The 13,381-nt window shown below is 40.5% G+C and overlaps 1 protein-coding gene across 1 annotated transcript in view; it reads left to right on the forward strand.

Moving 5' to 3' along the window:
• The window catches only part of LOC126251960 (phospholipase A1-like), an 84,796-nt gene that overhangs the window by 36,934 nt on the left and 34,481 nt on the right, over positions 1-13,381 (forward strand). Inside the window, exon 4 of the mRNA XM_049952723.1 lies at positions 11,803-12,057. Coding sequence (XP_049808680.1) covers positions 11,803-12,057 — 255 coding nt within the window. The remainder of the gene's footprint in view (positions 1-11,802; positions 12,058-13,381) is intronic.

The following is a 13,381-nucleotide window of genomic DNA, read 5'->3' on the forward strand; positions in this document are numbered from 1 at the left end:
AGAAGAGTGTAGCTGACCAACAGTGAGAATGAGGTCAACATCAAAGAAAGTCACATGGGATTCAGAATAGGACCATGGGAAATTTGATTTGTAGAATATGTTTAGAGATTTCAAAATATTTAAAAGGTCAACCTCAACAAGAGTTCATTCAGCAAAGATGTCATCAATGTATCAAAATCAGACCAGAGGCTGAAGGCTTCTGGGTTCCAGGAAATAGTTGGCATAGGAAGGAGCCATCCTGGTTCCCATGATCATTCCCTTTACCTGTTTGTTGTCTGCACATCAGAGGTAAAGTAGTTGTTTGTAAGTTTTCTTTTTTGTTGGGGAGGGGGGAGGGAGGTAGTGCTATTTTTTCTGATGAGCTTACTTTATTTACTTTCACTGTCCCAGGAGACAATTCCACAACACAACATGATGTGAAAAAAGGCATCATCACCAACATCCCTGTCTTTATCTCAACTCAATGGGAGATACTTCTAAGAGAAAAACATGCTGAACTGTGTTTCTTGGTCAGTTTGTCTTTTTTTTTTTAATCTTGTTATCCATTTGAATCCCAAGGCATTGTGCATGCAGTCTCTCATTTAATGTGTGACCGTTAATATTTGCCTGCTCTAATTGCTTGATGTTCCAAGTACAGATGCTCATCCAGAATTATACTAAGACCTGTAATTGTGTTTTGAAGGGAATCCTGAAGACTGCAAGAGCTGACAAGTGTGAGAATTATCGCACAGTTAGCTTATCAGCTCATGCATCAAGTTGCTGACAAGAATGATATACAGAAGAACGGAGAAGAAAATTGAAGATCTATTAGATGACGATCAGTTTGGCATTTTCTTTATTTTTTAAATTTTCTTTTTTATTTTGAGTCATCAGTCTTCTGACTGGTTTGATGTAGCCTGCCACAAATTCCTCTCCTGTGCCAGCCTTTTCATCTCAGAGCAGCACTTTCAGCCTACATCCTCAGTTATTTGCTGGATGTATCCCAGTCTCTGTCATCTCCTCTACAGTTTTTACTCTCTGCAGTTCCTTCTTGGAAATATTCCCTGATATATTAACAGATGTCCTATACCATCTTGTCCCTTCTTCTTGTCAATGTTTTCCATATATTCCTTTCCTCATCAATTCTGCAGAGAAACTCTACATTCCTTACCTTATCAGTCCACCTAATTTTCAACCTGTCACACCACATCTCAAATGCTTCAACTCTCTTCTGTTCGGTTTTCCCACAGTAGTGTCTCACTGCCGTACAATGCTTTGCTCAAAATGTACATTCTCAGAAATTTATTCATCATATTAAAACCTATGTTTGACACTAGTTGATTTGTATTGGCCATGAATGCACATTTTTCCAATGTTAGTATGCTTTGTATGTCATCCTTGTTCCATCTGTCATGGGTTATTTTGCTGCCGAGGTAGCAGAATTCCTTCACTTCACCTTCTTTGCAATCACCAATTCTAATGTTAAGTCTCTCATATCTGTTACTTCTCATTATTTTCATGTTTCTTCATTTACTCTCAATCTGTATTCTGTACTCATGAGACTGTTATGCCATTCATTCGATCCTGTAATTTTTCTTCACTTCAACTGAGGATGGCAATATCATCAGTAAATTTTAACGTCAGTATCCTGTCACCTTGAATTTTAGCCCCACTCATGAACATTTCTTTTATTTCTTCATTGCTTCTTTGATGTATAGATTGAACAGCAGAGGCAAAAGACTGCATCCCGGTCTTATCCCTTTTTCATCCACACACTTCATTCTTGGTCTTCCACTCTATTTGTCTGCTCTTGGTTACTCTACGTCCTTGTAGATATTGTATATTACCCATCTTTCTCAATAGCTTACCCTGTTTTTGTCAAGCTTTCCAACAGCTTGCGCCATTTTACATTGTCAGATACTTTTTCCAGGTTGTCAGGTTCAATGAACATGTCTTGATTTTTCTTCAGCCTTGCTTCCATTATCAACTGCAACATCAGAACTGCTTCTCCAAAGCCAAACTGACTGTCGTCTAACTGATCCTCAATTTTCTTTTCCACCCACCTGTGCATAACTTGGGTGCATGAGCTGCTAAGCTGATTGTGTGATTATTCTCTCACTTGTCAGCTCTTGCAATCTTGAGAACTGTGTGACATTAATTTTGTTGCCACTTCCCTCAATGTTTTTAGAAATTCTAATGGAATGCTCTCTATCCCTATTTATTTTTCTTGATTTTAAGTCATCCAAAGCCTTTCTGAACTCTAATTCTAAGATTGGATCCCCTATCCTTTTCCTTATCAATTCCCATTTTTTCTTCTATCAAGTCATCAGATGAGTCCTCACCTTCATACAGGCCCTCAGTGTACACTTTCTGCCTACCCACTCTCCCCTCTATATTTAGCAGTGGAATTACCACTGAAATCTTAATGTTATAGTGCTTGCTTTTAATTTCACTGAAGGTTATTTTGACTTTTCTAAATTATGAGTCATTTCTTTCTTGATTTTTTCACATTTTTATGTAGCTATTTCACCTTAGCTTCCCTGCACTTCCTATTTATGTCATTCTTAATTGACATTTAATTCTATATTCCTGAATTTCCTGGAACATTTTTGTACTTCCTTCTTTCATCGATCAGCTGAAGTATTTCTTCTGTTACCAACGGTTTCTTTGCAGTTAACTTGTTTGTGGCTAAGTTATTCCCTGCAGTTTATAAGCATGAAGTTGATTAAGGTGAGCCAGAAGGAATCAAGTGGTTGGGATAATGTTCAGCAGCAGGCAGACCAAGTACATGGGGGTTGTTGGTATAGATGGAGGTCGCATCAATGGTGACAACTAGGTGTGGGGTGAGAGGGAGATGGGCACAAATTTCAGATGATCTAGGAATTGGTTGGTGCCTTAAATATAGGAAAGGAGTATTTGTACTATGGGTTGCAGGTGTTGATCAGCTAAGGCAGATATACGCTATGTGATCAAAAATATCCAGACACCTGGCTGAAAATGACTTACAAGTTCGTGGCGCCCTCCATCACAGATGCTGGAATTCAATATGACGTTGGCCCACCCTAAGCCTTGATGACAGCTACCACTCTTGCTGGCATACGTTCAGTCATGTGCTGGAAGGTTTCTTGGGGAATGGCAGCCCATTCTTCACGGAGTGCTGCACCGAGGAGAGGTATTGATGTCAGTCTGTGAGTCCTGGCATGAAGTCGGTGTTCCAAAACATCCTAAAGGTGTTCTATAGTGTTCAGGTCAGGACTCTGTGCAGGCCAGTCCATTACAGGGATGTTATTACCATGTAACCACTCCATCACAGGCCATGCATTATGAACTGGTGCTCAATTGTGTTGAAAGATGCGATCACCATCCCCGAATTGCTCTTCAGCAGTGGGAAGCAAGCAGATGCTTAAAACATCAATGTAGGCCTGTGCTGTGACAGTGCCACACAAAACAATAAGGGGTGCAAGCCCCTCCATGAAAAACACGACCACACCATAACACCACCGCCTCCGAATTTTACTGTTGGCACTACACACACTGGCAGATGACGTTCATTGGGCATTCGCCATACCCACACCATGCCAGCAGATCGCCACATTGTGTACCATGATTCGTCACTCCACACGTTTCTCCACTGTTCAGACATCCAATATTTATGCTCCTTACACCAAATGAGGCATCAATTGGCATTTACCAGAGTGATGTGTGGCTTATGGGCAGCCACTCAACCATGAAATCCAAGTTTTCTCACCTCCTACCAAACTGTCATAGTAATTGCAGTGGATCCTGATGCAGTTTGCAATTCCTGTATGATGGTCTGGATTGATGTCTGCCTATTACACATTATGACCCTCTTCAACTATCGGCAGTCTCTGTCAGTCAACAGACGAGGTTGGCCTGTATGCTTTTGTGCTGTATGTATCTGTTCATGTTTCCACTTCACTATCACGTCAGAAACAGTGCACCTAGGGATGTTTAGGAGTGTGGAAATCTCGTGTACAGATGTATGACACAAGTCACACCCAATTGCCTGACCACGTTTGAAGTCCGCGTGTTCCAGGGAGCACCCCATACTGCTCTCTGATGATGTCTAATAACTACTGAGGTTGCTGATATGGAGTACCTGGCAGTAAGCCACAGCACAATGCACTTAATATGAAAAAGTATGTTTTCGGAGGTGTCTGGATACTTTTGATTATATAGTGTATGTTCGGTGGATGCTTTGAAGGCAGTAATTATGGGACAGCCAGGGTGATTCGGTTTGTGTATTTTAGGAAGAAGGTAAAAGACGGGAGTGTGTGATTTGGGTGGGGTAAGGATATCAATGGATTGAGCTGTTGGTCACTATGAGGGGCCTAGCTTTCAAGGAGGAAGTGCAGATCAGTTTGTATTCCAGAGATGAGACCTTAATTCTGTACATAACAGTCTCAGAAAGCTGGCATAGATCCTTACTTACATAATTGCATCAGTCAAGTACCACAGTAGTAGGTCACTTGCCAGTGGGGAGGTTGGTGATGGTGTCATCAATTTTTAGGGAACGAAGAACTTACCCAGAGTTCCACAGGAGGTAGCATAAGGTCATATTGTAGGGACTGAGAAAGGAGTGTGAAGCAATGCTGGATGTTTGGAGTTCTTGGAACACTTGTAAGGGCTCAGTCTGAGGTAGTGGTGGTGGATGAAACTGCGATCATGGTCTGAAGTGGTCAAAACCAGGTTAAATGTCAAGTTTTCTGCTGAAACAGTTTTGAGATTGTGTTGCAAAGTGATATTTCCATTTGATATCACATGTGATGGAAAGTAGTTCCTTTGCCTCCCAGCCTGTCTCATAAGTCTCACCTGACTCTGGGTTATAGGCAACTTTTCCGTAAGTCTCCCCATTTTGTAAACCTTGCGAGTCCTTTTCCTTCATTCCTCTTCCTTCTCCTTTAACCTTTCTGCCACTGGCTCCAAATGCCACTTGGTGAGTAGATTTTTTTATCCATCCAACTTATATTATATTTTCAAAAATTGCTTATTTTTGTTGACACTTTAGCTCTTGAGGGCATCATTCCTTCTAATGTAATCCCCTTGTCAGTCTTTGTTGTCATATGTCTTGTTCAGACTGTCATCTGCTTTCAACCTTTTGTGCTAGTTTGCTCATTTATTTATCCATACCACCATTTTTAGTACTGGTTTTTACGTGCTTGGACTGGTCTGTTGTCATTTCCAAATTTTCATGTAATGCTTTGTTCCCTGCATGGCCTTCTCTCGATTGTCTTTTGCTGATTTACTTGAAAATTTTACAGTAGTTTTCTTCATTGCATAGCAACTTGAAGAGGTGTGGCCAAGTCACCAGTATTTTGTACCCTAACTCCATATGACATTTCGGTGGCAATACCACACAAAAAACATCCAAAACTCTATTTTTGTCTCCCTGCATTAAGACGCTATTGGTTTCTGAATTTTGTGTCAGTTTGTATGTCTGCACACTAATATTCCAGTTTATATCTGAAAAGACCTGTACCAATTCATTATGTTATTACATGAGAGTACTCAGTTTTTCTCTGAAGAACAAACAGTAGACCAACTGTTGGAACGTTTGTGCCTTACTAAGGAATTCATGAGGGAAAACTTATACTTTAGCTACACCTGTTCATTGAAAATTAACCACACAAAGAGAAGTCTCATCTGACCAACCACACAATGTGGTAGTAGCCCTAACATCATTGTATTGAAGTAGTTCAGAAGCAGGCTGGTTACCGATAAGTTCGAACAACGTGCAACTGTTACGGAGACATGCTTCAGGAACTCAAATGGGAATCCCAATAGGGAAGGCAACATTCTTTTCGATGAATGCTATTGACAAAATTTACAGAGCCGGCATTTTAAACTGACTCAGGGTTGCCACAGGTTCTGAAAATCAGGGAATTTCGAACTCATCAGGGAAATTAGGGAATTATCAGGGAAATTTGAGAAAAAAAATCCTGAAAAAATCCCATTTTTGTCTCAGTAGATGAAATGATTTGTTAACTGGGTGCAGTTGAGTACATGCGGCACTTCTCTATTCCCTCATTCCTACTGCTTCTCCCCTTCCTACCACTCTCCTCAGCTTGCAGTCAGTGCTGCCACCACTTCTTGCTGCTAGCCTAGAAGCTGGCGACAAGAGGCAGGGAGGTGTCAGCAGTCGTTTGTTTGGGTCTGTTTCTCAGTGGCTGAGTTGTGTCTGAGTGATTCTGTGAATGTGTGTGTGCTCTCATTTTCTCACAAAAGCTATGGCTGAAAATTGGTTGCGATTGTCTTTTCTACATGTCTGTCTGTGGCTCAGCAATCATCTTTGTGATGAGTTGCTACCTATCCTCATCATTATTGATTCTCAGAGTATTTGAAGAAGTTATCTGTTGCATAGATTGATCATGTGGTCTCATTTCATCAACATGCTGTCTGTGGCTCATGAACAGCTGGCCACACAAGTGGATTTCTGTGATAGGCAAAATTGGAGGTCATTTCTGCGGGTATTTGTAATGGATCGTGCTGGCCCATCTGAAGCCATTCGATTCCCACTAAAGTGCAGCCCCTGCCTGTCAGATCTCGTCTCTCCGATCTGCCTGTAGGCTGGGTCTGTTTGTGTGTGGCATAATGCAGCAGATTTTCACGGTTTATCCGTGGATCCAGGACTGCAGTGCTCCTCACCAGGCCAGGGGCCATTGATGATGGATTTCAGGAATTGCAACTGTCTCACCACAAGTATGCTGTGCAGCCTGGTGTTTTATAGACATTTTATTTGTTCTAGTACATTTTATATGTTAGAAAGTATGGATGATAAGAAGAAGAAAATTGTGTCACTAATTGGTGATTTGTATGCTCTGAAAAATCATATTATACCTGTAAAATAATAGATATAACACTGTGGATAATAACCAGTAATAATGAACGTTGCAAAATCAACAGTTTATTGGCAGTCACCTACAGCATTGGTTTACACGGTTCTTCTCCACCTTATGCATGTCTTTCAAGAGGCCTACTTGTGTCGGAGGTTATTTCTGAAATCAGTGAAGGTATTTTAAATCTCTCTTGCGACTCCAAGGAAATGCATATTTTTGTCACCAATTGTGCTTCATTTTATTGAAATAAAAGTGGTCTTAATGAAACACATATAGCATTTGGCTTGCTTTCTCCATCTAAAAACAGTTCAATACAAAAGATGTTGATGTTAGTACTTAAGATTTTTGCTCACATTAAGAAACACCATCTGCTTGCAATTTTTTTAAAGCTATTTCCTCATTTACACTATTGTTTCTTGTACTTTAGCTGCAAAGACAGATTGTCAACTTATGTCTTAACTTACCCTTGAGATCTCAAAATTTGTCATGGAAAAATGCTAAAACTTGTCCAGAAATCAGGGAAATGTCAGGGAATTTCACTTGGGGAAACTTATGGCAACCCTGTGACTGCAGAATGATTCTACTACCTCCAATATACATTGTGCATGGATACCACAGAGATATGATACGAGAAATTAGAGCTCGTATGGAGGCTTATAGATAGTCATTTTTCCTTGTTCAATTTGTGAGGTGAACAGCAAATGAAATGACTAGTAGTAATGTGGGGTACCCTTGCCACACCCCATATGGTGGATTGTGGAGTCTGTAGATATAGATCTTCGGTCATTTTGTGACAGAAAGACATTATTAACCTAGCTGCTGATGGATTGAGAAGATGTGTGCCATAGCTCCCCTTGTACCAAAGTGCAGTTGTTGCTCAATAACTCATAAAGCTTCAACCTTAACTCTTCCTTATACTACTGTCACTGGGAATCCACATTTAACAATGCTTATACTTTCTCTGCCAAAGTGGTAACGGTCTCGCACATAACAGCAACACATGTGAGTGGTTTTGTGTAATCTAAACTGCCATTTACAACAACAAACATGAATGGAGAAACTGTAATTAAAATACAAAAAACATAATTTAACGTGTTGTAAAGGCAGTTATTAGCTTCTAAATATTTTATAAAATGCATAACACACAAATGACGACTTACTTTATATTTTATTTCAACTGGTTTGGGTCATAAATCATGTTCATGGTCATTGAAAAATTAGTCTGCACCCAACATTACACATCAAAGCTGAAAGTATTGTTTATTTTGAACATTACATGTATGATATCTGCCTGAATATGAACTAACTGAAGAGGATCAGCATGAGACCATGAAAATGGTTTATGACTGGAACTGGTTGGAATACAATAAAAAAAATAATAAGAAAAACACCCTTTCTCCACATCATTGCCCAATGGGACTCAAAAAAAATCTTATGCCAGGTGTCTAAATCATATACAAATACTATATGTGGCTGGCACACCCTTGGTACATAGCAACTCATGCCATGACATTCCACTGCTGTCAAACATGTCTGTTTACAATTCCCCCTTAGATTGCAATGAATCTGAAGGTGCCTGTGACCTGACAAGGATTACTTTAAGGTCACGATGAATGTCTCTATGTCGTCCTTCCATGGCCAAGCAAGATACACACATAAACCAAAAAACTATCAATAAAAAAATATTCACTTTCTGCATCACATTGTGCTAGTACTTTGAGACAATGTACAAAGGCTGCAGATGTGGTAGCAAGTAGTTGAGGTAACTGCTACTGCTGCTGCAAATGTAGCAGAGTATTTGGTGACCACTTCGTGATATCAAATGTAGTGGCCTGAGCAGATCAAGCTGTGGTGTGGGAGTCGCCAGGCTTTGCCAGGAGGCATTAGTAACATAGATAGGGATATCTGGAATGACATTCTATTGTAAATACTGCATAGAATCATGCAGCGAGAGGACCTCAGCGCACACTGAGGAGAACTGCTGATCCACCTCGTTGGCGAGTCATGGTGCTAGTGCCACAGGTCACTGAACACTGGCTAGCTTGGAGATATGTGGGTGTCAGTGGGGAAGATAAATAGGCACTGTCTGTTACAAGATTTTTGACAGCACAAGTCAGCCTATGCCTCAGTGCTCTCGTAGATGGCCCCTCATGCTTTTAGGTGAGCGTAGCTGACAGCATAGTCCAGGGTGATGGTTGTCATGTAGGACAGTCACCATGAACAACCCTCTGTAGGAGGAGGTCTGGTGGCATATGTATCTTCTCCTTATCTGTGATGTCCAAATAGGCTGCAATGGCAGACCATGGCTTTGGCATACATTGAGGTGGCTGTAGACCACATCGATCAGCTTGTCATGGCTTTACTGCAACTCAGTAGACCGTTATTCTCTCTGGTACTTGTGCCATGGACAGAATGGTGGCGTGGATAAATGTGAATGTGAGCTCTAAAAGCCCAATTATTTAAGCAGCATAGCCTGCACCTGTGACATGGTGGCTCTAATTGGATGAGCACATTTGTTCTGGTTATTGGACTTTTCAACATTCCTTGCCTCATTGCTGTGGCTCAATAATTATTCAGGGTTTTTGAGCTCAGGTCTTTCAACAGCATGTGACTGTTGCAGTGGCCCTCTTGTGCTCACAACTACAGAATGTTACTTCACACTGTCCTGTTACGATGTACTGCATGGTTTTCTGTTTTGCTTCCTTGCTCACAGTTTGTATAGCGACACTCCATGTTTACATACTGATTAGCACACCGGGTATAAATTTGCCTGCTTGACTCTGAACTTGCTGAGTCAAAACTTCAAAAAATTTAGGTGTGTGTGATGAACTCATTCTTGAGTGGAACAATATTGTGTAAAGTATATTACTGTAGATCTTACAAACTTTTTCAGGATCTTGAATTCCTACACTCACTTCTCAATTGCAGCTAAACAGTGGTTTGCATACTCATAATATACAAGTCAATAAAATAATTTTCATGCACATTTTGCTTCCTTGTCAATGGTCCAGAGAGGAGTTATGTAACAAGTTGTTATGTAACATAGTGTGAAAGTGGAAATATCTACTAACCCATAAGGAAATTTTAAAATACCATTAACCAGTCCTTCTACAAATTATCTTATTGTGTAAATTCAGAGTTTGTAAATTCCTGTTAACTGCATAGGAAGCAGCAATGTTCATTTTAAAGCTATATTCCAAGTTGTTCAGCATTGTAAATGAGATTCAATTGTTACAGATGTTTTCCTTGAAAAATACCCATGTATTCAAATAAATTCGAGGGCCGTTCAGAAAGATTTAAAAAAATACACCAAGTTAAATAAAAATATTTTAATATATACATCTTACAACTACATCTTTGCACTATTTTTCTACATAGTCTCCATAGCGATTGAGGCACTTATCGTATCTCTTCACAAGCTTTGAAATTCCTTCTGCATAAAAATCACCCGCTTGTGCCTGGAGCCAGCCTGTGACCGCATCTTTGAGCTCTTCGTCGTCATCAAACCGCTGTGACCCGAGCCATTTCTTCAAATGCATGAAGAGGTGATAATCACTTGGCGCCAGGTCTGGGCTGTAAGGTGGATGGTTGATAACGTCCCACTTGAAGGACTCAAGAAGGGCCATTGTTCTGCGAGCAGAGTGAGGACGGGCGTTATCGTGCAAAAAAACGATACCGGAAGTCAGCATACCACGGCGTTTGTTCTGTATAGCCCGTCGTAACTTTTTTATTGTTTCACAGTACACATCTTGATTAATGGTCGTACCACGTTCCATGAATTCAACCAACAACACCCCTTTGGCATCCCAAAACACCGTTGCCATCAGTTTTCTGGCAGAAAAATCTTGCGAGGCTTTCCTTGGTTTGGTAGGCGAATTTGAATGTGCCCACATCTTTGATTGTTCTTTTGTCTCAGGGTTCACGTACTTAATCCAGGTTTCGTCACCGGTCACGATTCTGTTTAACAATGGTTCTCCTTCGTCCTCATAACGTGACAGAAAGTCTAATGCAGAGGCCATTCTTTGAGTTTTGTGGTGGTCGGTAAGAATTTTGGGCACCCATTGTGCACAGAACTTAACGGTAACCCAATCTTGCTGTCACTATCTCGTACAAGAGAGTCTTAGAAATCTGTGGAAAACCAGTAGACAACTCCGACATTGAGAAACGTCGATTTTCACGAACTTTTGCATCAACTGTCTGAACGAGTTCGTCAGTCACCAATGATGGTCTACCACTCCTCTCTTCATCATGAACGTTTTCTCGTCCACTTTTAAATAAACGTACCCATTCACGGACAACTCCTTCACTCATAACTCTTGGTCCGTACACGGCACAAAGCTCACGATGAATAGCTGCTGCAGAATATCCTTTGGCTGTAAAAAACCTTATGACAGCACGCACTTCACATTTGGCGGGGTTTTCTATTGCAGCACACATTTCAAACTGCCACAAAAACTAAACTAGCGCAGGTACGACGTTCACTCGACCACGGCTTGATGCCGACTGACCTGTTGAGTGCGTGAACGCACAGATGGCGTCGCTACTCCCCCCACAACCCGCACTGTGACAAATCGGAGGTTACTTTCTGAACCGCCCTCATAATTAGCTACTTGTACAAGATAAACAGCAGTAACTTAATATAAAGCAGGAAGCAGTAGCTGCTTTCTGAGTTTTGTCTTTTCTGCCATTTTCCTTGGTTACATTTAGGTGGGGTAAACACAAATGGTATTGAGAGAAGTATAGTGATTGTTAATAAAGTGTAATGATACAGTTTAAATTTATAAGAGATGTGTCTGTTTTGTAAATGTTACCTTTACTCATTCCATCACCTTCGCAGTTCTTGCTCTTGATTGATATGTGGAACATTGTTAAAGAATAAACAAAACTGATGAAAATATAGTTGCTGTACTAGAAAAAAACTGATTCCAACTTGAGCCATTAACAAATCTTATTTGTTCTTTTACAGCGTATTTGACAGCAGGTGATTATAATGTTATTTCTATAGACTGGTCACCTATTGCAAGCAATGCAGCATATGATCAAGTAAGAGAGGATCTAGTCATTGTTGGTCAGTTTGTGGCAAAATTTGTGGATTGTTTAGTAGAGATACATGGCCTGAACTTGTCAATAACTCACTTGGTTGGTCATAGTCTGGGTGCCCATGTTGTTGGTGTGATTGGAGGTTCATTATCACAGCAGAATAAAGTGGCACTCATCACAGGTACAGTATTCAACACTGCTAACATTTAAAAAGAAATTATTTTGCTAAGGATATGTCATCTTTTTCATATAAAGTAACAAAGAAAATCAGTTTTTTGCAAATTGTGATGTCTGCAATTATGACACAAGGTGTTGTGCATGCTTGTAACCCTTGGTTGCAGATCTGTTGTTTCAAAATCTTACCAAGCTACAAACAGATACAAAGTGCAAAATTGGATACAAAGCTAATTCAAATGATATGTATAGGTACACGTTGTACAGAGTTTCCAAAAAGTAAAATAATGTTTTTGTTGCATTGCTATCAGCAGTTGTTCTTACCTAATTAAAGGTGCTTATTTCAGAACTAAAGTTGTGGGTTTTTTCTGAAAGCTCCAGTTTTCCTGCATTCACCAGATGTCTATATTTCATGTTTCCATCATTAAATCACAGTATAGGTGGATAAAGACTTGATTTCAGTCTCTTGAACTTAGTTGTATAATACAAATTACACTACTGGCCATTAAAATTCTTACATCAAGAAGAATTGCAGATGATAAACGGGTATTCATTGGACAAATATATTATACTAGAACTGACATGTGATTACATTTTCACGCAATTTATGTGCATAGATCCTGAGAAATCAGTACCCAGAACAACCACCTCTGGCTGTAATAATGGCCTTGATACGCCTAGGCATTGAGTCAAAAAGAGCTTGAATGGTGTGTACAGGTACAGCTGCCCATGCAGCTTCAACATGATACCACAGTTCATCAAGAGTAGTGACTGGCGTATTGTGATGAGCCAGTTGCTTGACCACCATTGACCAGACGTTTTCAATTGGTGAGAGATCTGAAGAATGTGCTGGCCAGGGAAGCAGTCAAACATTTTCTGTATCCAGAAAGGCCCATACAAGACATGAGTTCGTGCATTATCCTGCTGAAATGTAGGGTTTTGCAGGGATTGAATGAAGGGTAGAGCCACGGGTCATAACACACCTGAAATGTAACGTCCACTGTTCAAAGTGCCGTCAATGCGAACAAGAGGTGACCGAGATGTGTAACTAATGGCACCCCATATCATCATGCCAGGTGATACACCAGTATGGTGATGACAAATACACGCTTCCAATCTGCGTTCACTGCGATGTCGCCAAACACAGATGCGACCATCATGGTGATGTAAACAGAACCTGGTGATGTTTTGCCATTCGTGCACCCAGATTCGTCGTTGAGTACACCATAGCAGGCACTCCTGTCTGTGATGCAGCATCAAGGGTAACCACAGCTACGGTCTCTGAGCTGATAGTCCGTGCTGCTGCAAACATCATCGAACTGTTCGTGCAG

This window comes from Schistocerca nitens, chromosome 4 (assembly GCF_023898315.1).
Source record: "Schistocerca nitens isolate TAMUIC-IGC-003100 chromosome 4, iqSchNite1.1, whole genome shotgun sequence".
NCBI classification, from domain to species: Eukaryota; Metazoa; Arthropoda; class Insecta; order Orthoptera; family Acrididae; genus Schistocerca; species Schistocerca nitens.